At 41.6% G+C, this 23316-nt stretch overlaps 7 protein-coding genes across 7 annotated transcripts; all 7 read left to right on the forward strand.

Annotated features, from left to right (window-relative positions):
• The first annotated feature begins 212 nt into the window (after positions 1–212).
• On the forward strand, positions 213–3258 carry LOC108894488 (protocadherin alpha-3-like). Its single transcript, XM_018693156.2, has one exon. The coding sequence runs from the start codon at positions 736–738 to the stop codon at positions 3166–3168; it is 2433 nt and encodes an 810-aa protein (XP_018548672.1). The 5' UTR covers positions 213–735; the 3' UTR covers positions 3169–3258.
• A 572-nt stretch (positions 3259–3830) lies between these two features.
• Positions 3831–6690, forward strand: LOC108894494 (protocadherin alpha-8-like). The gene has a single exon (XM_051068226.1). The coding sequence runs from the start codon at positions 4104–4106 to the stop codon at positions 6564–6566; it is 2463 nt and encodes an 820-aa protein (XP_050924183.1). The 5' UTR covers positions 3831–4103; the 3' UTR covers positions 6567–6690.
• Positions 6691–7423: 733 nt separating this feature from the next.
• On the forward strand, positions 7424–9847 carry LOC108894491 (protocadherin alpha-2-like). Its single transcript, XM_018693158.2, has one exon. The coding sequence runs from the start codon at positions 7460–7462 to the stop codon at positions 9845–9847; it is 2388 nt and encodes a 795-aa protein (XP_018548674.1). The 5' UTR covers positions 7424–7459.
• Positions 9848–10865: 1018 nt separating this feature from the next.
• On the forward strand, positions 10866–13876 carry LOC108894486 (protocadherin alpha-2-like). The gene is made up of 2 exons (XM_018693154.2): positions 10866–13374; positions 13841–13876. Exons 1-2 carry the CDS (start codon positions 10996–10998, stop codon positions 13874–13876), a joined length of 2415 nt encoding a protein of 804 aa, XP_018548670.1. The 5' UTR covers positions 10866–10995.
• Positions 13877–14791: 915 nt separating this feature from the next.
• LOC108894492 (protocadherin alpha-2-like) lies at positions 14792–17179 on the forward strand. The gene has a single exon (XM_018693159.1). It carries the CDS (start codon positions 14792–14794, stop codon positions 17177–17179), a length of 2388 nt encoding a protein of 795 aa, XP_018548675.1.
• An 825-nt stretch (positions 17180–18004) lies between these two features.
• Positions 18005–20506, forward strand: LOC108894487 (protocadherin alpha-13-like). The gene has a single exon (XM_018693155.2). It carries the CDS (start codon positions 18051–18053, stop codon positions 20472–20474), a length of 2424 nt encoding a protein of 807 aa, XP_018548671.1. The 5' UTR covers positions 18005–18050; the 3' UTR covers positions 20475–20506.
• Positions 20507–21743: 1237 nt separating this feature from the next.
• Positions 21744–23243, forward strand: LOC108894495 (protocadherin alpha-6-like; the record flags this gene model as incomplete). Its single annotated transcript, XM_051068230.1, has 2 exons — positions 21744–21948; positions 22164–23243. Coding segments are annotated over exons 1-2 (1285 nt in total), but the record flags the coding sequence as incomplete, so codon positions are not given.
• Positions 23244–23316: the final 73 nt, after the last annotated feature.

The raw sequence follows: 23316 nt of genomic DNA on the forward strand, positions 1-23316 counted from the left end.
ATTCACTCACAATGTGTCAAATCAGTGTGTGTTTGTTTTTGCAATGAGGTTGTATGTCCTACAGACATGGAAATTTCGAACTGGCATCTATAACTTAATGTTGTCAACTGCAAACTTGAACACAAACATACATTACCTGGCTGTTATTATGGAACGTATAGCACGAAAGAAAAAAATGTCCTTAAAACACACTTTCTCAAAAGATTCGAGATGGTGTTTCACGTGTGTAATACGGCCTGTGGCCTTAATGTGGACGATCAATATATGTTAAATTTTTGGGTCATTTGGATGATTTAATGATGCAATGTGGGAGCAGATTCTTAACTAGAATAAGTTTTAATCCACATTTTTCATGTGATGCTACACAATGTGTGAGGCTGTCCATATATTTTGAAATGTATCGTGTGCTTTTAATGTACCCAGACCCTTCTAATAACTTACGGTGCCCTTTATAAGCAAGTGCTTATCAGAATTTCTGAATGAAGAGGGGTATTTTACAGTTGTTAGTACAGTTTATCAAAGCTACCACACAGTGACGCTATAGACCGTAACACTGAAAAGTCGACGCTCCTCCCAGAGTAAAAACGGGATGACTGTGGATTTTCATCACAAAGACACACGAGAAGAGAGGGGACAGCATTGTGGATTTCTCGTCTTTAAAAATATGAAAATCCAAATAGTTTCATCTAAAATTTTCCCACATCTCGTCATCCCTTGGTAGAAACGGCATTGTGGATGTATGCTTTGTTCTTTTTCGGTGGAATTATGCCTTTACCGAAGAGCAGGAGGTCTATTGTCACATATCTGGTGCTGTTGTTGGACTGTTACTGGGAAGCAGCGTCTGGGCAGCTCTCCTACTCTGTCTCCGAGGAGGTAAACCAGGGAACTAATGTCGGAAATATCGCCAAGGACCTAAATCTCAATGTCCAGGATTTGGAGTCCCGTTCGTTTCAGATTGTTACAGGATCTAAGAGGAAATACTTCGAGGTAAATCTAAAGACCGGATATCTGTATGTCAATGAGAGGATAGACCGAGAGGACCTTTGCACAGATGAACTTAAATGCACCGTTAGCGTAGAGGCTGTGATAAACAACCCATTAAAGCTTTACCGCGTCGAGGTAGAAATTAAAGATGTGAATGACCATTCTCCAACTTTTAACACAATATCACAAGTACTGGACATTGCAGAAAACACTTTACCCGGATTTAGATTCGCGTTATCAGATGCAAGCGATGCTGACGTTGGTAAAAATGGTGTTAGTACGTATAAGCTCAGTCCAAATGAATACTTCAACCTTGCGACACACAAAAGAGGAGAGAGTGTATCTCCAGAGTTAGTGCTGCAGAAAGCACTAGACCGCGAGAAAAAGCCACAGCTACAGCTCCTGTTAACTGCGGTAGATGGGGGGTCGCCACCAAATTCAGGCACATCAGAAATTGAAATAAATGTACTAGATATTAATGATAACGCGCCAGTGTTCAGCAGCACTCTATACAAAGTTAAAATCTTTGAAAATATCCCGACTGGTACAGCGGTCTTCACCTTAAATGCGACCGACGCTGATGAGGGAACAAACAGTGAAATAGTATACTCTCTTCGTAACAAGGATCAGGACCATATCCTGGATATTTTCGAAATAGACCCAGACACGGGGATCATTTCAGTAAAAGGAAAAATTGACTATGAGGAAAGAAAAGCTTTCGAGATAAGGGCAGAGGCGAAGGACAAAGGGCAGCCTCCTATGTCTGCTCATAGTAAAGTGCTGGTAGAGGTAATTGATGTAAACGACAACGCTCCTGAGATCACTGTGACGTCACTGCTCAGTACAGTGAACGAGGACGCTGGTGTAGGTACAGCTATTGCACTTGTTTCTGTTCTAGATAGAGACAGTGGCAAAAATGGTGAAGTGAAATGTGAGATCTTAAACACAGTTCCGTTCAAATTAGAGACAAATTACAAAAATTATTTTTCTTTGGTGGTTGACGGGCAGCTAGACAGAGAGGTAACTCCCCAATACAATGTAACAATTTCAGCTACAGATGAAGGGACTCCTCCTCTTTCGAATACCAGTACCATTACTGTTTATGTTTCTGATGTTAATGACAATGCGCCCTATTTCCCAGAACCTGTAATTAATGTTTACGTGAAAGAAAACAGCAAAGTAGGAACAGTTATTAAAACAGTGACTGCAGTCGATGCTGACATCAGCAACAACGGTCAGGTGAGCTACACATTTTTAGACAGTGCTAGTAAATCTCTGCCCCTTCCAACACTGATAAACATCAACTCAGAGACTGGAGATATAGTCAGTTTGCAGGCCTTTAACTTCGAGGAGTTAAAAACATTTCAGTTTAAAGTTCAGGCCACAGACTCTGGTGTTCCTCCGCTCAGCAGCAACGTGACTGTGAACGTTTTTATCCTGGATGAGAATGACAACAGTCCCTCGATTCTCGCGCCCTATTCTGACCACGGCTCCGTTAACAGTGAGAGCATCCCCTATTCTGCTGAAGCGGGATACTTTGTCGCAAAGATCAGGGCTGTAGACGCAGACTCTGGATACAATGCGCTGCTTTCTTATCACCTCTCTGAGCCCAAAGGAAACAACCTCTTCAGGATCGGAACCAGCACCGGGGAAATCAGGACTAAGAGGAGAATGAGTGACAATGACCTGAAAACTCACCCCTTGGTGGTGTTGGTGGCTGATAACGGAGAACCCTCCCTGTCAGCTACTGTGTCTATTGATGTGGTGGTGGTTGAAAGCACAGCTGACATCCAGACTCAGTTCAGACATGTGCCCATAAAGGAGGACAGCTTCTCTGACTTAAACCTGTATCTGCTGATCGCCATTGTGTCGGTGTCAGTCATCTTTCTGCTGAGTCTCATCAGTTTAATAGCTGTCAAATGTCACAGGACAGACGGCAGTTTCAGCAGGTACGGCCCTCCAATGATCACCACCCACCCTGACGGGAGCTGGTCTTACTCTAAAGCTACTCAGCAGTATGACGTCTGTTTCAGCTCAGACACGCTCAAGAGTGACGTAGTGGTTTTCCCCGCACCGTTTCCGCCTGTAGATGGAGAACTGATCAGTATTAACGGAGGAGACACTTTTACCAGAACTCAGACTTTACCTAATAAAGAAAAGGTAAGCTGTGTCCGATTCCATTGATCTAAAAGAATGAATGTTTCACATCTTTGCATAACGCGCACGTTTGCTTTACGACTTTGAAACGTTTACATTTACTGCAAGTTACTTTTTAACTCTACCTACAAATAATTATGATGTACAGCTATATCCACATACTGTTATGGATCTAATAGGGGTGGTAACTCTGTCATTTGTTTTGTCTGCTCAGCTGATTGTTGGTGAATTAGTGGTGTTTTGACTAGAAAGCTGGAAGATGAGTAAATGAGTATGAATTGTGTTGGGGATGTTGTCTGTGTTTTATGAACAACTTCACTGCAGCAAAGCTGACATCTTTTCACTGAGTTTTACAGTATCTTGAATACAGTAGTCAGTTGAGAAACTGGCATGAAACGCATTCTAAGTGTATTGAATCGCTGACCATGGTGCTTAAAACATCTTCTCTGTTTTCTGCACTTTGTGCTGAGATTCAGGTTCTGTCCGTGGTGCTGATATTTTGCAAGATCTATTCCTTGTCATAGTATTCAGTAACTGCAAACAGACAAATGCCACGTGAAAGAAAGATAGGCTATTAATGAATAACTTCACATTTCGCAGATAAAGATTGTTCTATGATCAGTTTTCCAAAATTAATCCATAATTGTAGTAGTTTATTCAGCATACATTTTCCTCTACTGTACTTAATAAACAGCTTTCTGTTTACAAAGCTGTCACTAGATGCCGCCAGAGACCATGCAAAAATCTTGTGTTCAGTGTTTAGAAACTCCTCCTCTATTCATGACAAAACACGAAAGCGTCATCATCTGACAGTGCTTTGAGAACATAGCTTACAGACGAGTGAAGCCCACAAAAGAAAAGACTCTACGCGAGAATGGATACATAGCAAACGTTACTTCTTACTCTTTTGCGGATCGTCCAAAAGGCAGAAACGAGGATTTGTCGCTTTTGTGTGAACGGCGATGGCTGGTCGGGAACAATGGGATAATATTGGGGGTCTGCTTTTCACTCTGCTTTGTCTCTGTGACTGGTCCGTGGCTCAGATATCTTATACCATTTCAGAGGAGGTGGACAAAGGGACAGCGGTGGGGAATCTCGCTAAGGATTTAAATCTCAATGTGCAGCGACTCGAATCCGCGGGTCTTCAGATTACATCTGGGTATAACAAACAGTATTTTGACATAAATCATGGAACTGGAGTACTTTTCGTTAGCGAGAGGATTGATCGGGAGGAGCTTTGTCCTAATACAGTAAAGTGCTCTTTAAATATAGAGGCCACATTGAGTAACCCTCGCAGCCTTCATCGAATTGAAGTTGTGGTTAATGACATTAATGACAATGCGCCGTCTTTTGTGGAAGAAATACGTACAATAGATATGTCTGAATCTTCATATCCCGGGGAAAGGCACCCACTGCCGATAGCTCATGACGCAGATGCGGGCGCTAACTCGGTGAAGACCTACAAATTGAACACGAATGATTATTTCTCTTTGGATATACAGAGCATCGGTGACCAGAGTGTGTCTGCCGAGTTAGTGCTGCAGAAAGCTTTAGATCGAGAAAAACAGGATGTTATTGAACTTACGCTGACTGCAATAGATGGTGGAAAACCTCCCAAAACGGGCACTTTACAAATAAAAGTTAATGTACTGGATGTAAATGATAATTCCCCCGTGTTCAGTAAATCTCTCTACAAAGTCCAAGTGGCTGAAAATGCAAATATTGGCACACCCTTATTAACACTGACAGCTACTGATTCAGATGACGGTGTTAACGGTGAACTCTTATACTCTTTTTCAGAAAGTGGACGTTTAAACCCTAGTGATAAATTTTCCCTGAATGATAATACTGGAGAAATAACCGTAAAAGGCAGTATTGATTATGAGGAAAATCAAGCATACGAGATTCGTGTTCAAGCACGAGATAAAGGCACTCCTCCTCGCTATGCACACTGCAAGGTTTTAGTCGAAGTTATTGATGTCAATGACAATGCTCCAGAAATCTCTGTGTCGTCACTTATGAGTCCAGTGAAAGAAGACGCTGAAATAGGCACAGCTGTTGCTATGGTCACTATCACTGATAAAGATGGAGGCAAAAACGGCCAGACAAACTGTAAATTAACAGGTTCCGTCCCATTTAAATTAAAATCTAACTATAAAAATTACTATTCTTTGTTGGTCGACGGGCCTCTTGACAGGGAGAGTGTTTCCCATTATAATGTATCAATTACAGCTACAGATGAAGGAACTCCTTCTTTGTCGAGCACAAGTATCATCAGTGTTCAAGTTTCTGATGTCAATGACAATCCTCCAAGATTCTTGGATCCTCTGATTAATGTTTATGTGAAAGAGAATAGTCCGACTGGAACTACAATTCATACACTGACGACTTTAGATTCAGATTTGAATGAAAACGCAAAATCAACGTATCATTTAATTGACAGTTCTCCCAAGACCACACAGATAGCTTCAATGTTAAATATAAACTCAGAGACTGGAGATATAGTCAGTCTGCAGTCTTTTAACTTCGAGGAGTTGAAAACGTTTCAGTTTAAAGTTCAGGCCACAGACTCTGGTGTTCCTCCGCTCAGCAGCAACGTGACTGTGAACGTTTTTATCCTGGATGAGAATGACAACAGTCCCTCGATTCTCGCGCCCTATTCTGAGCACGGCTCCGTTAACAGTGAGAGCATCCCCTATTCTGCTGAAGCGGGATACTTTGTAGCAAAGATCAGGGCTGTAGACGCAGACTCTGGATACAATGCGCTGCTTTCTTATCACCTCTCTGAGCCCAAAGGAAACAACCTCTTCAGGATCGGAACCAGCACCGGGGAAATCAGGACTAAGAGGAGAATGAGTGACAATGACCTGAAAACTCACCCCTTGGTGGTGTTGGTTTCTGATAACGGAGAACCCTCCCTGTCAGCTACTGTGTCTATTGATGTAGTGGTGGTTGAAAGCACAGCTGACATCCAGACTCAGTTCAGACATGTGCCCATAAAGGAGGACAGCTTCTCTGACTTAAACCTGTATCTGCTGATCGCCATTGTGTCGGTGTCAGTCATCTTTCTGCTGAGTCTCATCAGTTTAATAGCTGTCAAATGTCACAGGACAGACGGCAGTTTCAGCAGGTACGGCCCCCCAATGATCACCACCCACCCTGACGGGAGCTGGTCTTACTCTAAAGCTACTCAGCAGTATGACGTCTGTTTCAGCTCAGACACGCTCAAGAGTGACGTAGTGGTTTTCCCCGCACCGTTTCCGCCTGTAGATGGAGAACTGATCAGTATTAACGGAGGAGACACTTTTACCAGAACTCAAACTTTACCTAATAAAGAAAAGGTATGTGTTCTTCAGTTTTCATTCAAGCGTTTTTACTTTACAATTGCCACGATTAACATGTTTTGTTGTAAGAATTTAGTGTAACTGTACATAGACAACTCAACGGGATCTGAGTTGTGGTAATAGGTTCCCAGTTGACATAACAACGACTTTCTCTGTTCACGTGAGCATATACAACTAATAAACGGTCACATCCGTTATGGAATTCGGCCACCATTTTTTTAATGCCTGACAGAGAAACACTTTATGTTTTAGGGTCCTTAAATGGCAGTCGTTGAAAAAAGGATCATCTTATAGTGTCGGCTCTGAACAGTGCATCAGTTCACAGCCTAAATGTACAGAGCTCTCCTTGGTGCTGAAATGAGTCTATGCAGCCTTTGACTTCCGTGAGCCTTCTGGGTGTTTCTATTGTTAAACTATCTTCATTTCTGAGTAAAATCGTTTGAATTCATATTCTTTCAGGGATTAGTTGATTGACTAATCAACTGATTTATTTTAGATAAGACTCAAATCTTCCTTGAAATTCTGTAAAATAATAATTGTTCTGAATACACTGCATCACTGGAATTTTCTTGCAGCCTTGAATTTGTCCTAAAAATTTTAAGATTTGAATTTGAAAACGTCTGTTATTAAATATTTAGATATAATATATGAAATGACATATGAGACTCAAAAATAGCCATAGATTTTGTTTTCATACATCAAAGCCAATTGATGTGACATCTATATTGACGTGACTTCCACTGACCACATGATGTCGCTGGAGACCATGGATATAATTGTAACAGAGGGCTACGTGTAAAACTCCTCCCTGCACTGAAAACCTAAAACCGTCACTAGCCATCAGTTTAGAGAGAGACTGGGATTGTACAGTGGCGAGAACGGCTGCTGCTGCCGCTGGATATTCGTGTTATGACGGATTTATTTATTATTTGGAAATAAATGCTTAGCGGGGATCCAATGTTCATTGTACAACGATGGGAAAGGAGGAATACGCCTGGATTCATATTGTTTCACTGCTTTGTCTTTGTGACTGGTCTGTTTCGCAATTATCTTACTCCATTTCCGAGGAGGTGAACAAAGGTACTGTAGTGGGGAATATCGCTAAGGATTTAAACCTCAATGTACATGAATTAGAGGTCAGGGATCTGCGTATTGTTTCGAGTTACAAAAAGAAATATTTTGACGTGAATTTGCGAACCGGAAACCTCTTTGTTGACGAGAGAATAGACAGAGAAGAGCTTTGCCCGAACACGGCACAATGCTCCCTAAGAATACAAGCTGTGTTGAACAATCCAATGACTGCACATCGCATTGAGATTAGTGTGTTAGATAAAAATGACAACTCTCCAGAATTCATTGAACAGTCTTATTGGTTAAACATATCTGAATCACTGTCACCAGGAGAGCGATATCTTCTCCCAGTAGCAGAAGATGCGGACACAGGAAGCAACACAGTAAAAACCTACAAGCTGAGTCAAAATGAACATTTCTCGCTTGATGTGCAGAGCGGTGGAGAGCACGGTGTGTCTGCTGAGTTAGTGCTGCAGAAAGCTTTAGACCGAGAGAAACAGTCGGTAATTAAACTTATTCTGACCGCTGTAGATGGAGGAAAACCTCCTAGATCAGGCTCATTACAAATAATTGTGAATGTAATAGATGTCAATGATAATACACCAGTTTTTAGTAAATCACTTTATAAAGTACGTGTGAGTGAAAATGCTTCACACGGAACGGCGGTAATAAAATTGAATGCAACAGATTTGGACGAAGGTATGAACAGTAAGATCCTGTATTCCTTTATCAGACGGGGTAATATTGATCCATCAAAAATGTTTGATCTAAATTCAGAAACTGGGGAAATGACTGTGAAGGGAACATTAGATTATGAAGAGACGCCTGCTTATGAGGTCAGAGTTCAAGCAATGGATCAAGGCGCTTCTCCTCGTAGTGCACAGGCTAAACTATTGATAGAGATAATTGATGTGAATGACAATTCCCCAGAAATATCAGTGACGTCACTGATGACTCCTGTAAAAGAAGATGCAGAGCTGGGGACAATAGTTGCTTTAGTTACAGTGAGTGACAAAGATGGAGGAAACAATGGTGCAGCTAACTGTAAAGTAGCTGGATCTGTTCCATTTAAACTGAAGTCCAACTACAAAAATGACTATTCATTAGTAGTAGATGGACCACTAGACAGAGAAAACATTTCTGTTTACAATGTTACCATTACAGCAACAGATGAAGGAAGTCCACCTCAGTCCAGCAGCAGGGTCATTACTGTTCATGTTTCTGATGTCAATGACAACGCACCTCGATTTATGGAGCCTGTCATTAATGTTTATGTGAAAGAAAACAGTCCAACAGGCTCCATTATTTATACGATAAGTGCTTTTGATGCTGATTTGGACAATAATGCAAAACTGACTTACACGTTGTTAGACAGTTCTCCAAAGAATATTCCAATTTCATCAGTGGTTAACATCAACTCAGAGACTGGAGATATAGTCAGTCTGCAGTCTTTTAACTTCGAGGAGTTAAAAACGTTTCAGTTTAAAGTTCAGGCCACAGACTCTGGTGTTCCTCCGCTTAGCAGCAACGTGACTGTGAACGTTTTTATCCTGGATGAGAATGACAACAGTCCCTCGATTCTCGCGCCCTATTCTGAGCACGGCTCCGTTAACAGTGAGAGCATCCCCTATTCTGCTGAAGCGGGATACTTTGTAGCAAAGATCAGGGCTGTAGACGCAGACTCTGGATACAATGCGCTGCTTTCTTATCACCTCTCTGAGCCCAAAGGAAACAACCTCTTCAGGATCGGAACCAGCACCGGGGAAATCAGGACTAAGAGGAGAATGAGTGACAATGACCTGAAAACTCACCCCTTGGTGGTGTTGGTTTCTGATAACGGAGAACCCTCCCTGTCAGCTACTGTGTCTATTGATGTGGTGGTGGTTGAAAGCACAGCTGACATCCAGACTCAGTTCAGACATGTGCCCATAAAGGAGGACAGCTTCTCTGACTTAAACCTGTATCTGCTGATCGCCATTGTGTCGGTGTCAGTCATCTTTCTGCTGAGTCTCATCAGTTTAATAGCTGTCAAATGTCACAGGACAGACGGCAGTTTCAGCAGGTACGGCCCTCCAATGATCACCACCCACCCTGACGGGAGCTGGTCTTACTCTAAAGCTACTCAGCAGTATGACGTCTGTTTCAGCTCAGACACGCTCAAGAGTGACGTAGTGGTTTTCCCCGCACCGTTTCCGCCTGTAGATGGAGAACTGATCAGTATTAACGGAGGAGACACTTTCACACGGACTCAGACTTTACCTAATAAAGAAAAGGTAAGCTATTTGAGCTGAATGCTTGTAAAACTCAACAAGTCTATTATAAAAGAAAAAAAAACTTAATGCAATTTCTTGCTTGTTGATCAGTGACAAGATACACAGTTCTCAGATATATAAAACGTTTAGGGCCTAAATTGGGCAACAAAATATCTCTATATAAATCTGATTCCCAATTTATCACGCTTTTTGTACTGACTAATTTAACTTCAGTGACGGCCCCACTTTACTTTTACGCTACATGTTGAAATAGGAACATAATTTCTAACCACTGCAGGAATGATACCATGTGTTTTCTATCTTGTGAGGTCTGTGCCGTGATTCCAAGTTTCAACCGTTTGAAAGTTAACAGTCGTGTTTCAGTGGGACGACTGAACATGTTTATTGCCAGGATTTTGAGAACGCTCTCCTTGGTGCTGAACTCCGTCTCTTTGTCATTCGGTTGCAAAACCCGCTACTTTTATTCCCGTTGAAAGCATTTCATTAGTGATTGAAATGATTTAAGCTGTTCTCTGCATGAATTGAATCATCGTTGTGGCGCTGAGCTTGCAACTTCGGGAGTATGAAGCTGGTATGATTCTGTTATACTTTGCAATGCCTCCTGAAACTGAATGTACTGACAGTGCGTTGTCCGTGGTGCTAGACCTTGTGGTGACTGTTTCTTTACAATCCCGCATGAAACACACTTGTTATAATGATGATTTATTCTAAATAAGTTATTTTCAAGGTAAAGCATTGCAATTACATTATGGAATCAAACTCAAAGTACTTTTTTTTCGGTGTATGCATTATATAATTTAGACTTTAAATATTTCGCTTTTCCGTTGACTTAAGGTTGTCACAATCTACCTATGAAAATATCAAACCTAATCACGTCTTTCATAATGTTTTAAATAATCTGGTTATGTGATACGCTTGGTTGTATTTGCTTATCTACCTTTCACCACACGAGGTCGCGGGAGACCATAGTCCTGAATGTGTTTATCTGTCAAAAACTCCTCCTCCCTGCATGGGAAAAAAGAAATCGTCATCAGCCATTAGTACACCCGCGGAAGCTGCCGTGACTAGAAGGGCAGGAGCTTCCACACAACAATATTGCTGTGGATGGGAATATCAGTACTGTGGATAAATGATCGATTAAGCTCGGTTCTTCTGATGCATCAACAATGGTTATTCGACGAGAAAAGGAACACATCTGGATTCATATTGTTGTGTTTCTTTGTCTTTGTGACTGGTCTGCTTCGCAGTTATCCTACTCCGTTTCGGAGGAGGTGAACAAAGGCACCGTAGTGGGGAATATCGCTAAGGATTTAAACCTCAATGTACATGAATTAGAGGCCAGGGATCTGCGTATTGTTTCGAGTTACAGTAAGAAATATTTTGACGTGAATTTTCGAACCGGAAACCTTTTTGTTGACGAGAGAATAGACAGAGAAGAGCTGTGTCCTAATGTGGTGAAATGCTCCTTAAAAATACAAGCTGTTTTAAACAACCCAATGACTGCACACCGCATAGAGGTTAATGTTTTAGACATAAACGATAATTCACCTGCTTTTGTTGAAAGAACATATTCTCTAAATATTTCCGAATCATCCTTAACGGGAGAGCGATATTTTCTCCCAGTAGCAGTGGATGCGGACATAGGCAGCAACTCAGTGAAGAGCTACAAGCTGAGTCAAAATGAACATTTCTCGCTTGATGTGCAGAGCGGTGGAGAGCACGGTGTGTCTGCTGAGTTAGTGCTACAGAAAGCTTTAGACCGAGAGAAACAGTCGATAATTAAACTTATTCTGACCGCTGTAGATGGAGGAAAACCTCCTAGATCAGGCTCATTGCAAATAATTGTGAATGTAATAGATGTCAATGATAATATACCAACGTTTAGCAAATCGCTTTATAAAGTGCGTGTCAGTGAAAATGCGAATCCGGGAACACTCGTAATTAAGTTAAATGCAACCGATTCAGACGAGGGCATGAACAGTAAGATACTGTATTCCTTTATCAGACGGGGTAATATTGATCCATCAAATATTTTTGATCTAAATTCAGAAACTGGAGAAATGACTGTGAAGGGAACATTAGATTATGAAGAGACGCCTGCTTATGAGGTCAGAGTTCAAGCAATGGATCAAGGCGCTTCTCCTCGTAGTGCACAGGCTAAACTATTGATAGAGATAATTGATGTGAATGACAATTCCCCAGAAATATCAGTGACGTCACTGATGACTCCTGTAAAAGAAGATGCAGAGCTGGGGACAATAGTTGCTTTAGTTACAGTGAGTGACAAAGATGGAGGAAACAATGGTGCAGCTAACTGTAAAGTAGCTGGATCTGTTCCATTTAAACTGAAGTCCAACTACAAAAATGACTATTCATTAGTAGTAGATGGACCACTAGACAGAGAAAACACTTCTGTTTACAATGTTACCATTACAGCAACAGATGAAGGAAGTCCACCTCTGTCCAGCAGCAGGGTCATTACTGTTCATGTTTCTGATGTCAATGACAACGCACCTCGTTTCATGGAGTCTGTCATTAATGTTTATGTGAAAGAAAACAGTCCAACAGGCTCCATTATTTATACGATAAGTGCTTTTGATGCTGATTTGGACAATAATGCAAAACTGGCTTACACGTTGTTAGACAGTTCTCCAAAGAATATTCTAGTTTCATCAGTGGTTAACATCAACTCAGAGACTGGAGATATAGTCAGTTTGCAGGCCTTTAACTTCGAGGAGTTAAAAACGTTTCAGTTTAAAGCTCAGGCTACAGACTCTGGTGTTCCTCCGCTGAGCAGCAACGTGACTGTGAACGTTTTTATCCTGGATGAGAATGACAACAGTCCCTCGATTCTCGCACCCTATTCTGAGCACGGCTCCGTTAACAGTGAGAGCATCCCCTATTCTGCTGAAGCGGGATACTTTGTAGCAAAGATCAGGGCTGTAGACGCAGACTCTGGATACAATGCGCTGCTTTCTTATCACCTCTCTGAGCCCAAAGGAAACAACCTCTTCAGGATCGGAACCAGCACTGGGGAAATCAGGACTAAGAGGAGAATGAGTGACAATGACCTGAAAACTCACCCCTTGGTGGTGTTGGTGTCTGATAACGGAGAACCCTCCCTGTCAGCTACTGTGTCTATTGATGTGGTGGTGGTTGAAAGCACAGCTGACATCCAGACTCAGTTCAGACATGTGCCCATAAAGGAGGACAGCTTCTCTGACTTAAACCTGTATCTGCTGATCGCCATTGTGTCGGTGTCAGTCATCTTTCTGCTGAGTCTCATCAGTTTAATAGCTGTCAAATGTCACAGGACAGACGGCAGTTTCAGCAGGTACGGCCCTCCAATGATCACCACCCACCCTGACGGGAGCTGGTCTTACTCTAAAGCTACTCAGCAGTATGACGTCTGTTTCAGCTCAGACACGCTCAAGAGTGACGTAGTGGTTTTCCCCGCACCGTTTCCGCCTGTAGATGGAGAACTGATCAGTATTAACGGAGGAGACACTTTTACCAGAACTCAGACTTTACCCAATAAAGAAAAGGTAGGTTATACTTTACATATATTTTATACTTAACTGGTTTGGGATTTAAGCAACTTAAATACAGTTGTTTTCAGTGACTGCTTGAGAGAACCACCCTCTTTTATACAAGTGAAAGCGTGCATGAATAGAAAATTCATTCAAGTGTCAGTAAGGCAAGAGAACTAATTCCTCATTTGCCAGTTGGTGATAACAAAACAAACATGAGCTTTATTACAACCACAGTTTATAAAAGTAATTTATGTAAATTATCAGCGCTCATTCAGATCAAGCTTCTTAAGTACAACAACCAGTCGAAACATAAGTTGTAGACCTTTCAGAATGTGTGGCAATTAGCTTGCTCTTGTCTAAAAGTTACATAACTTTGTTGAAGCAGGACACACCAACAATGAATTTTAGGCCACATATTTATAGAATATCATAGTGTAGTAAACACTGAAAGAGCTAAGTTGTTCATTTCTGTCTTTAGCTGACAGTGTGGTACAGCAAAGAAAAGATCAATTAAAAATCTATTAAAACCATATAGATATTGAAATCATAGCACTGTTTAAAAACATACAGTACCTTTCAGCTGCGAATTCCTCCCCTTTTAAAGGCCTCAACACTATAAGTTAACTCTACTTAGCAGTTCATTACTATTATTGAGACAGTACTTTCCATGGTGCTGAACTTGCAGTCTTCAGTTTCAGTATTGTGCTCTTAAACACATTTTTAAAAGTTTCTGAAAATATCTCCGAAGTATTTAGAAAAAATGAGATTCAGAAGCGCTGTCCGTGGTACTGAAGTAAAGCATTCAGAATGTGTTTTATGTTTCCTTTGAAAAACCTGATTTATACTATATAATTCTGTTTTTCATGATTAGCATTATGAATTCATACAGCTTTAAAAGTGTTGTATTTAAATGTAAAACTAACGGCAATAGTTTTTGTTTGCCTTTTTTATTTATTTTTTTTAAATGTCTAAAATACATTACATTATTTTGACATCCCACCAGCTCTTAGTGCTGTTGAAATATCCAGCACTGGAAAGTTGTTGTATTCTGAATAATATGTTTAAATACTCAACATTGGTGTTTCCAAATGTATACGTTATTATTTTTGTATTGTTTGTTCGCGAATTCAGATCAAAATCAACTTAGGAGGGTGTGCTGCATTTACACTTCTATTGCAAATTACTAGTGAGCGACTATCTAACATTCACCACATGATGTCGCTGGAGACCATGGATGTTAATGTTTCTGTGCATAACTCCTCCTCTTTGCATGGGGAAATAAAATCGTCATCGGTCACTATAGTTTATCAGACACTCGGTGTTGAGACGAGAAGAGAAGGAGCTAAAACAGAACAAGGAGACTTTGACCGGAAAGACATATACCGTGGATAAACGAGCTACTGCAATAATCTCTTTTGTTGCATCAACGATGTATGTGCGACGACAAAAAGAATACGCCTGGATTCATATTGTTTCACTGCTTTGTCTTTGTGACTGGTCTGCTTCGCAATTATCTTACTCCATTTCCGAGGAGGTGAACAAAGGCACCGTAGTGGGGAATATCGCTAAGGATTTAAACCTCAATGCACAGGATCTGGAAACCAGGGATCTACGTATTGTTTCGAGTTACAGTAAGAAATATTTTGACGTGAATTTACGGACCGGAAACCTCTTTGTTGACGAGAGAATAGACAGAGAAGAGCTGTGTCCTAAGGCGGTAAAATGCTCCATCAAAATACAAGCTGCTTTAAATAATCCAATGAATTTATACCGCATCGAAGTCAATATTCTTGATATAAATGACAACTCGCCTTCTTTCATTGAACGATCGCATGTATTTAACATCTCTGAATCACTGTCACCAGGAGAGCGATTTCTTCTCCCAGTAGCAGTGGATGCGGACACAGGAAGCAACACAGTAAAAACCTACAAGCTGAGTCAAAATGAACATTTCTCGCTTGATGTGCAGAGCGGTGGAGAGCACGGTGTGTCTGCTGAGTTAGTGCTGCAGAAAGCTTTAGACCGAGAGAAACAGCCAGTAATTAAACTTATTCTTACCTCTGTAGATGGAGGAAAACCTCCAAGATCAGGGACTTTGCAGTTAACTATTAATATTATAGATGTTAATGACAATACACCCACTTTCAGTAATTCTCTTTATAAAGTGCGTGTCAAAGAAAATGCGAGTCTCGGAACAGTTGTTATTAAGTTAAATGCAAGCGATTCAGACGAGGGCATGAACAGTAAGATCCTGTATTCCTTTATCAAACGAGGTAATATTGATCCATCAAATATTTTTGATCTAAATTCAGAAACTGGAGAAATGACTGTGAAGGGAACATTAGATTATGAAGAGACGCCTGCTTATGAGGTCAGAGTTCAAGCAATGGATCAAGGAACTGTTCCTCGTAGTGCACATGCTAAACTATTGATAGAGATAATTGATGTGAATGACAATTCCCCAGAAATATCAGTGACGTCACTGATGACTCCTGTAAAAGAAGATGCAGAGCTGGGGACAATAGTTGCTTTTATTTCAGTGAGTGACAAAGATGGAGGAAACAATGGTGCAGCTAACTGTAAAGTAGCTGGATCTGTTCCATTTAAACTGAAGTCCAACTACAAAAATGACTATTCATTAGTAGTAGATGGACCACTAGACAGAGAAAACATTTCTGTTTACAATGTTACAATTACAGCAACAGATGAAGGAAGTCCACTTCAGTCCAGCAGCAGGGTCATTACTGTTCATGTTTCTGATGTCAATGACAACGCACCTCGTTTCATGGAGCCTGTCATTAATGTTTATGTGAAAGAAAACAGTCCAACAGGCTCCATTACTTATACGATAAGTGCTTTTGATGCTGATTTGGACAATAATGCAAAACTGACTTACACATTGTTAGACAGTTCTCCAAAGAATATTCCAATTTCATCAGTTGTTAACATCAACTCAGAGACTGGAGATATAGTCAGTTTGCAGGCTTTTAACTTTGAGGAGTTAAAAACGTTTCAGTTTAAAGTTCAGGCCACAGACTCTGGTGTTCCTCCGCTCAGCAGCAACGTGACTGTGAAAGTTTTTATCCTGGATGAGAATGACAACAGTCCCTCGATTCTCGCGCCCTATTCTGAGCACAGTTCCGTTAACAGTGAGAGCATCCCCTATTCTGCTGAAGCGGGATACTTTGTAGCAAAGATCAGGGCTGTAGACGCAGACTCTGGATACAATGCGCTGCTTTCTTATCACCTCTCTGAGCCCAAAGGAAACAACCTCTTCAGGATCGGAACCAGCACCGGGGAAATCAGGACTAAGAGGAGAATGAGTGACAATGACCTGAAAACTCACCCCTTGGTGGTGTTAGTTTCTGATAATGGAGAACCCTCCCTGTCAGCTACTGTGTCTATTGATGTGGTGGTGGTTGAAAGCACAGCTGACATCCAGACTCAGTTCAGACATGTGCCCATAAAGGAGGACAGCTTCTCTGACTTAAACCTGTATCTGCTGATCGCCATTGTGTCGGTGTCAGTCATCTTTCTGCTGAGTCTCATCAGTTTAATAGCTGTCAAATGTCACAGGACAGACGGCAGTTTCAGCAGGTACGGCCCTCCAATGATCACCACCCACCCTGACGGGAGCTGGTCTTACTCTAAAGCTACTCAGCAATATGACGTTTGTTTCAGCTCAGACACGCTCAAGAGTGACGTAGTGGTTTTCCCAGCACCGTTTCCACCTGTAGATGGAGAACTGATCAGTATTAATGGAGGAGACACTTTTACCAGAACTCAGACTTTACCTAATAAAGAAAAGGTGAGTTGAGTTTTTCATTAAAAGTTAAATTTACTGTCTGAGTGTCTTTTAAATCTCAGGCCTACCTGAATAGTCTCTCTCTAAATTAATTTACAGACATGACAAAGAGTAGCACTACGATGAATTTCCCTATTAAAAATGTCCATGGTCACTAAAATACAACACATGGAAATATCTCTGCAAACAGATAACAGACCTGACTTAAGGGACCTGATCTGAAACAGAAAATGGTGGGATCTGCAAGTGGACTGGTGACAGCTAAAACTGGTGTCCTCTTGGTCTTCTTTGGCTCACAACCCAAAAATTCTGACTTGAGAGGATTGAATTAGACTGTCATTCGTTTTTATAAAATTGTTTAGGCTATCAATTTGTTGACTGTTTACGGCTGTTTTTTGGAGGTGACACTGATGAAAACCATTCGGTTTACTGTGTGTTGAATGGGCCCCAAATAGTAGATTGTGGCAATATTCTTGACATTTGTTAATAACCTATCTGTGTGGTGGATACATGCCTTTCATATGTTTTGAACAAGTTTTTTTTCATTTGTGATTATTAAGCGTAATGTTTTCCTCTTTACACAACTATTTAAACAATTCTTATTCCATGAAAAACTTTAAAATGCAGTACATTGCTGCTTTTCAGTATGAGATAAATAGGTTGTGCTGCTTGTTATTTGAAACTTTTTTCATATCTTTGTTGTAACGCGTGGGGTCGCTAATGACCACATTTTTTGTGAGCTCGGTGTTTTCAGTCTCCTCCTTTCCGTGTGAAGCTCAGCAGACAGGGAGTGCTTTGTGAGGGGAACGCGGAAGGCGACGAAAAGCAGAGGACCGGAGTGGATGGGAATAAAAATGCTGGCCGATCGAGTGGCGTTTTATGGATGAATACAATTTGTATCGCGACCCTTTCTTTGAGAGCAGCGATGGGCAGCGGAAGGAATAACGAAATTCTCTGTTGGCTGTTCATCCTGTTTTTATCTGACCGGTCTGCTGCTCAGATATCATACTCTGTTTCCGAGGAAGTGGACAAAGGGACCGTGGTGGGGAATCTCGCTAAGGATTTAAATGTCAATGTTCGAGACCTGCAAACGAGGAATCTGAATATCGTGTCTGGGTACAGTAAGAAATATTTCGAGGCAAATGTTAAAACGGGTGATCTTTATGTTAATGAGCGAATAGACCGCGAGGAGCTTTGTCCAAACACGATAAAATGCACACTGAACTTAGAGGCCATACTGAGCAATCCTATGGTACTCCACCGGATTGAGGTTGTAATTGTTGATTTAAATGACAACGCACCTTCGTTTGTCGAGAAGTCACATTCACTTAACATATCTGAATCTTCACCCACAGGCGAGCACTTCTTGCTTCCTCTGGCTCTTGATGCAGATACAGGCAGCAATTCAGTAAAGACGTACAGGCTGAGTCCAAATGAATATTTTTCCTTAGATGTACAGAGTGGTGGAGAACATAGTGTATATGCCGAGTTAGTACTGGTTAAAGCTTTGGATCGAGAAAAACAAGCTGTTGTTAAACTAATATTGACTGCTGTAGACGGAGGCAAACCTCCTAAAACTGGAACTGTACAGATAAATGTAAATGTTCTAGATGTGAATGATAACACGCCATCATTTAGCAAAACACTTTACAAGGCACGTGTAAATGAAAATGCTCCCGCTGGATCCTTAGTAATTCAATTTAATGCCACAGATTTAGACGAGGGGGACAACGGGAGGGTAATTTACTCCTTTGTCAAGCGTGGAAACTTCAATCCTGCGGATGTGTTTTTTATAAATGCAGAGACTGGTGAGATAACGGTTAAGGGCAATTTGGATTATGAAGCACAGTCAGCTTATGAAATACATGTTCAAGCAACAGACAGAGGTTCATCGCCTCGAAGGGCAAATGGGAAGCTGCTGGTGGAGGTAGTTGATGTTAATGACAATACCCCAGAAATTGTAGTGACGTCACTCGCGAACCCGGTTAAAGAGGATGCTGAGATAGGAAGCGTTGTTGCTTTAGTGACAGTGACTGATAAAGATGGAGGAAAAAACGGTCACACTAATTGTAGGTTAATTGGTTCTACACCTTTTAAGCTAACTTCTAATTACAAAAATTACTACTCTTTAATTGTAGACGGGCCTATTGATAGAGAAGGATGCTCTTTCTACAACGTCACGATTACAGCGACTGATGAAGGGACCCCGCCTCTATCCACCAGCAGCGTTATTACTGTTCGGGTGTCTGATGTCAATGACAACGCACCTCGTTTCCTTGAACCAGTGATTAACATTTATGTAAAAGAAAACAGTCCGGTTGGAGCTCGTATCTACACGATAACTGCGGTCGATCCTGACATAAATGAAAATGCTAGAGTAACATATTCATTTGATGGTGAGTCGAAAGGTATTACTGTAACTTCTGTTGTAAACATCAACTCAGAGACTGGAGATATAGTCAGTCTGCAGTCTTTTAACTATGAGGAGTTGAAAACGTTTCAGTTTAAAGTTCAGGCCACAGACTCTGGTGTTCCTCCGCTCAGCAGCAACGTGACTGTGAACGTTTTTATCCTGGATGAGAATGACAACAGTCCCTCGATTCTCGCGCCCTATTCTGAGCACGGCTCCGTTAACAGTGAGAGCATCCCCTATTCTGCTGAAGCGGGATACTTTGTAGCAAAGATCAGGGCTGTAGACGCAGACTCTGGATACAATGCGCTGCTTTCTTATCACCTCTCTGAGCCCAAAGGAAACAACCTCTTCAGGATCGGAACCAGCACCGGGGAAATCAGGACTAAGAGGAGAATGAGTGACAATGACCTGAAAACTCACCCCTTGGTGGTGTTGGTGGCTGATAACGGAGAACCCTCCCTATCAGCTACTGTGTCTATTGATGTGGTGGTAGTTGAAAGCACAGCTGACATCCAGACTCAGTACAGACATGTGCCCATAAAGGAGGACAGCTTCTCTGACTTAAACCTGTATCTGCTGATCGCCATTGTGTCGGTGTCAGTCATCTTTCTGCTGAGTCTCATCAGTTTAATAGCTGTCAAATGTCACAGGACAGACGGCAGTTTCAGCAGGTACGGCCCTCCAATGATCACCACCCACCCTGACGGGAGCTGGTCTTACTCTAAAGCTACTCAGCAGTATGACGTCTGTTTCAGCTCAGACACGCTCAAGAGTGACGTAGTGGTTTTCCCCGCACCGTTTCCGCCTGTAGATGGAGAACTGATCAGTATTAACGGAGGAGACACTTTTACCAGAACTCAAACTTTACCTAATAAAGAAAAGGTGAGTAATTGATGACTAAAGTGTAAATCAGGGGTCTCTGGTCAGTGTGTTATTGAATTTCTGAAAATGAGTTTTGAAGTTTTGGTCATCATATTATCAGATTTGGGATCATTTCAACATTTGCTGACTTTTCGTGATTATACATTGTATGTGTGACTGTGAAAACAACGTGATACAAAGTGGTACGTTGGAGGGTAAAAATGTACATAATCAGCTGACCGATCACAGTAAAAGCCATTCCCTAGTATGATGCTGGATGGTGGAGAATTTTTGTGGTATATAGTTGCTGAATAATCGAGTGAGATGTTCTTCTATTGACCGGTGGTGACGCTGTCCATGGTGCTGGACGTTGAATGGTGTGTTTACGTGCACGAGCAAATGTTGCCTCGCTTTCATATCATAAAAACACTGATAGCAGACTATGTAACACTTCTTAAATGTGTTTTGCCATGGTAAGACAACACGGATACAGTCTTTATTTACGGACCAAAACTGCGTTTTGTAGTGAGCGAGGTATTACATACTCTTTCACTGAAGTTGATTTTTCCACTGCTTTGAACCTCTGCACAAATATAGGCTATTAAGTATAGAATATCCACGTCATTCTACACTAGCACCAAAACAACAGTTGGTGTCGCTGGAGACCATGATATTCGTGTGGCTCCTTTTTCCCCCCAGACTCCTCCTCTGCGTGCGAAGCATCAGTAGCTCCGCTGCTTTGTCAGAAAATACACAAATGCTCACGAGACAGAGAGGTCTCGACTGTTATTCACTTAAAGTGTGGACATGTTCGAAAATGATCATTTCTTTCATTCTGTGTCAACGATGGGACGTGGAGGACTAACAGGCACGATTTGGATACATATAATAGCTTTGCTTTGTCTCTGTGATGGCTCCACGGGGCAGCTCTCGTTCTCCGTTTCCGAGGAGGTTGACAAAGGAACGGTAGTGGGAAATCTCGCTAAGGATTTACAAATTAATGTCCAGGAGCTGGAAAAACGGGATTTACGAGTTGTTGCTGGGAATTCTAAGAAATATTTTGACGTGGATTTAAAAACTGGTGCTTTATATGTTTGCGATAGGATTGATCGTGAAGAGCTCTGTCCAAATACAGCAAAATGCTCCCTGAATATAGAAGCGATTCTAAGCCACCCAATGCAGCTGCATCGCATAGAGGTCCAGATTATTGATATCAATGACAATGCACCGTCTTTTCGTGAAAATGAGAAAACTTTCAATATTTCGGAATCGTCTTTTACCGGGGAGAGGTACCTACTTCCGATGGCAAACGACGCAGACACGGGCAGTAACTCGGTAAAGAGCTATAAGCTCAGTCCAAATGAGTATTTCTCACTGGACGTACAGAGCGGTGGACAGCACAGTGAGTCTGCTGAGCTGGTGCTACAGAAATCTTTAGACAGGGAGAAACAGTCTATTATCCGTCTGACTTTAACTGCTCTGGACGGAGGAAAACCTGCCCGGTCTGGTACATTAAAAATACTGGTACATGTAATGGATATAAACGACAATGCTCCGGTATTTAGTCAACCTCTGTATAAGGCCCGGGTCACTGAAAACGCTCCATATCAGACATCTATACTGACTGTAAGTGCTACAGATTTAGATGAGGGAATAAATAGTGAAATAGTATATTCTTTTATTGAAAGAGGAAATTTCAATCCTGAAACTTTGTTCTCAATAAATCCAGACACAGGGGAAATAACAGTGACAGGAAAGTAGACTATGAAGAGCATACAGCATATGATATTCGTGTTCAGGCAAGAGATAGGGGCACACCCTCTCGAAGTGTGCATGGTAAAGTGTTAGTGGAAGTAACTGATGTTAACGACAACATACCTGAAATCATTATCACATCTCTTATGAGCCCAGTTAAAGAGAACGCTGAGATAGGCACTGTGGTAGCTTTGGTGACTGTGACTGACAAAGATGGAGGTAATAATGGTCTCACAAGAGCTAAAATTCTTGGGGTGGTGCCTTTTAAACTTAAGCTAAACTACAAAAATTATTATTCATTAACAGTTGATGGACCTCTTGACAGAGAGAGTGTTTCTCAATATAATGTCACCATCATAGCCACTGATGAAGGCACTCCGCCTCTCTCTAGCACCAGTGTTATTCCTGTTCACATTTCTGATGTAAATGACAACGCCCCTTTATTCTCTGAGTCTATGATTAATGCATATGTGAAAGAGAATAGTGCAGTGGGAGCTACTATCTTCACTATAACTGCAGTTGACCCTGATATAGGAGAAAATGCGAAAGTAACATATTCTTCACTAGATGGTATTTCAAAAAGTATTCCTATAACTTCTATTGTAAACATCAACTCAGAGACAGGAGATATAGTCAGTCTGCAGTCTTTTAACTTTGAGGAGTTGAAAACGTTTCAGTTTAAAGTTCAGGCCACAGACTCTGGTGTTCCTCCGCTCAGCAGCAACGTGACTGTGAATGTTTTTATCCTGGATGAGAATGACAACAGTCCCTCGATTCTCGCGCCCTATTCTGAGCACGGCTCCGTTAACAGTGAGAGCATCCCCTATTCTGCTGAAGCGGGATACTTTGTAGCAAAGATCAGGGCTGTAGACGCAGACTCTGGATACAATGCGCTGCTTTCTTATCACCTCTCTGAGCCCAAAGGAAACAACCTCTTCAGGATCGGAACCAGCACCGGGGAAATCAGGACTAAGAGGAGAATGAGTGACAATGACCTGAAAACTCACCCTTGGTGGTGTTGGTTTCTGATAACGGAGAACCCTCCCTGTCAGCTACTGTGTCTATTGATGTGGTGGTGGTTGAAAGCACAGCTGACATCCAGACTCAGTTCAGACATGTG

The sequence above is a fragment of the Lates calcarifer genome, unplaced genomic scaffold (assembly GCF_001640805.2).
Source record: "Lates calcarifer isolate ASB-BC8 unplaced genomic scaffold, TLL_Latcal_v3 _unitig_357_quiver_974, whole genome shotgun sequence".
In the NCBI taxonomy this organism is placed as follows: domain Eukaryota; kingdom Metazoa; phylum Chordata; class Actinopteri; family Centropomidae; genus Lates; species Lates calcarifer.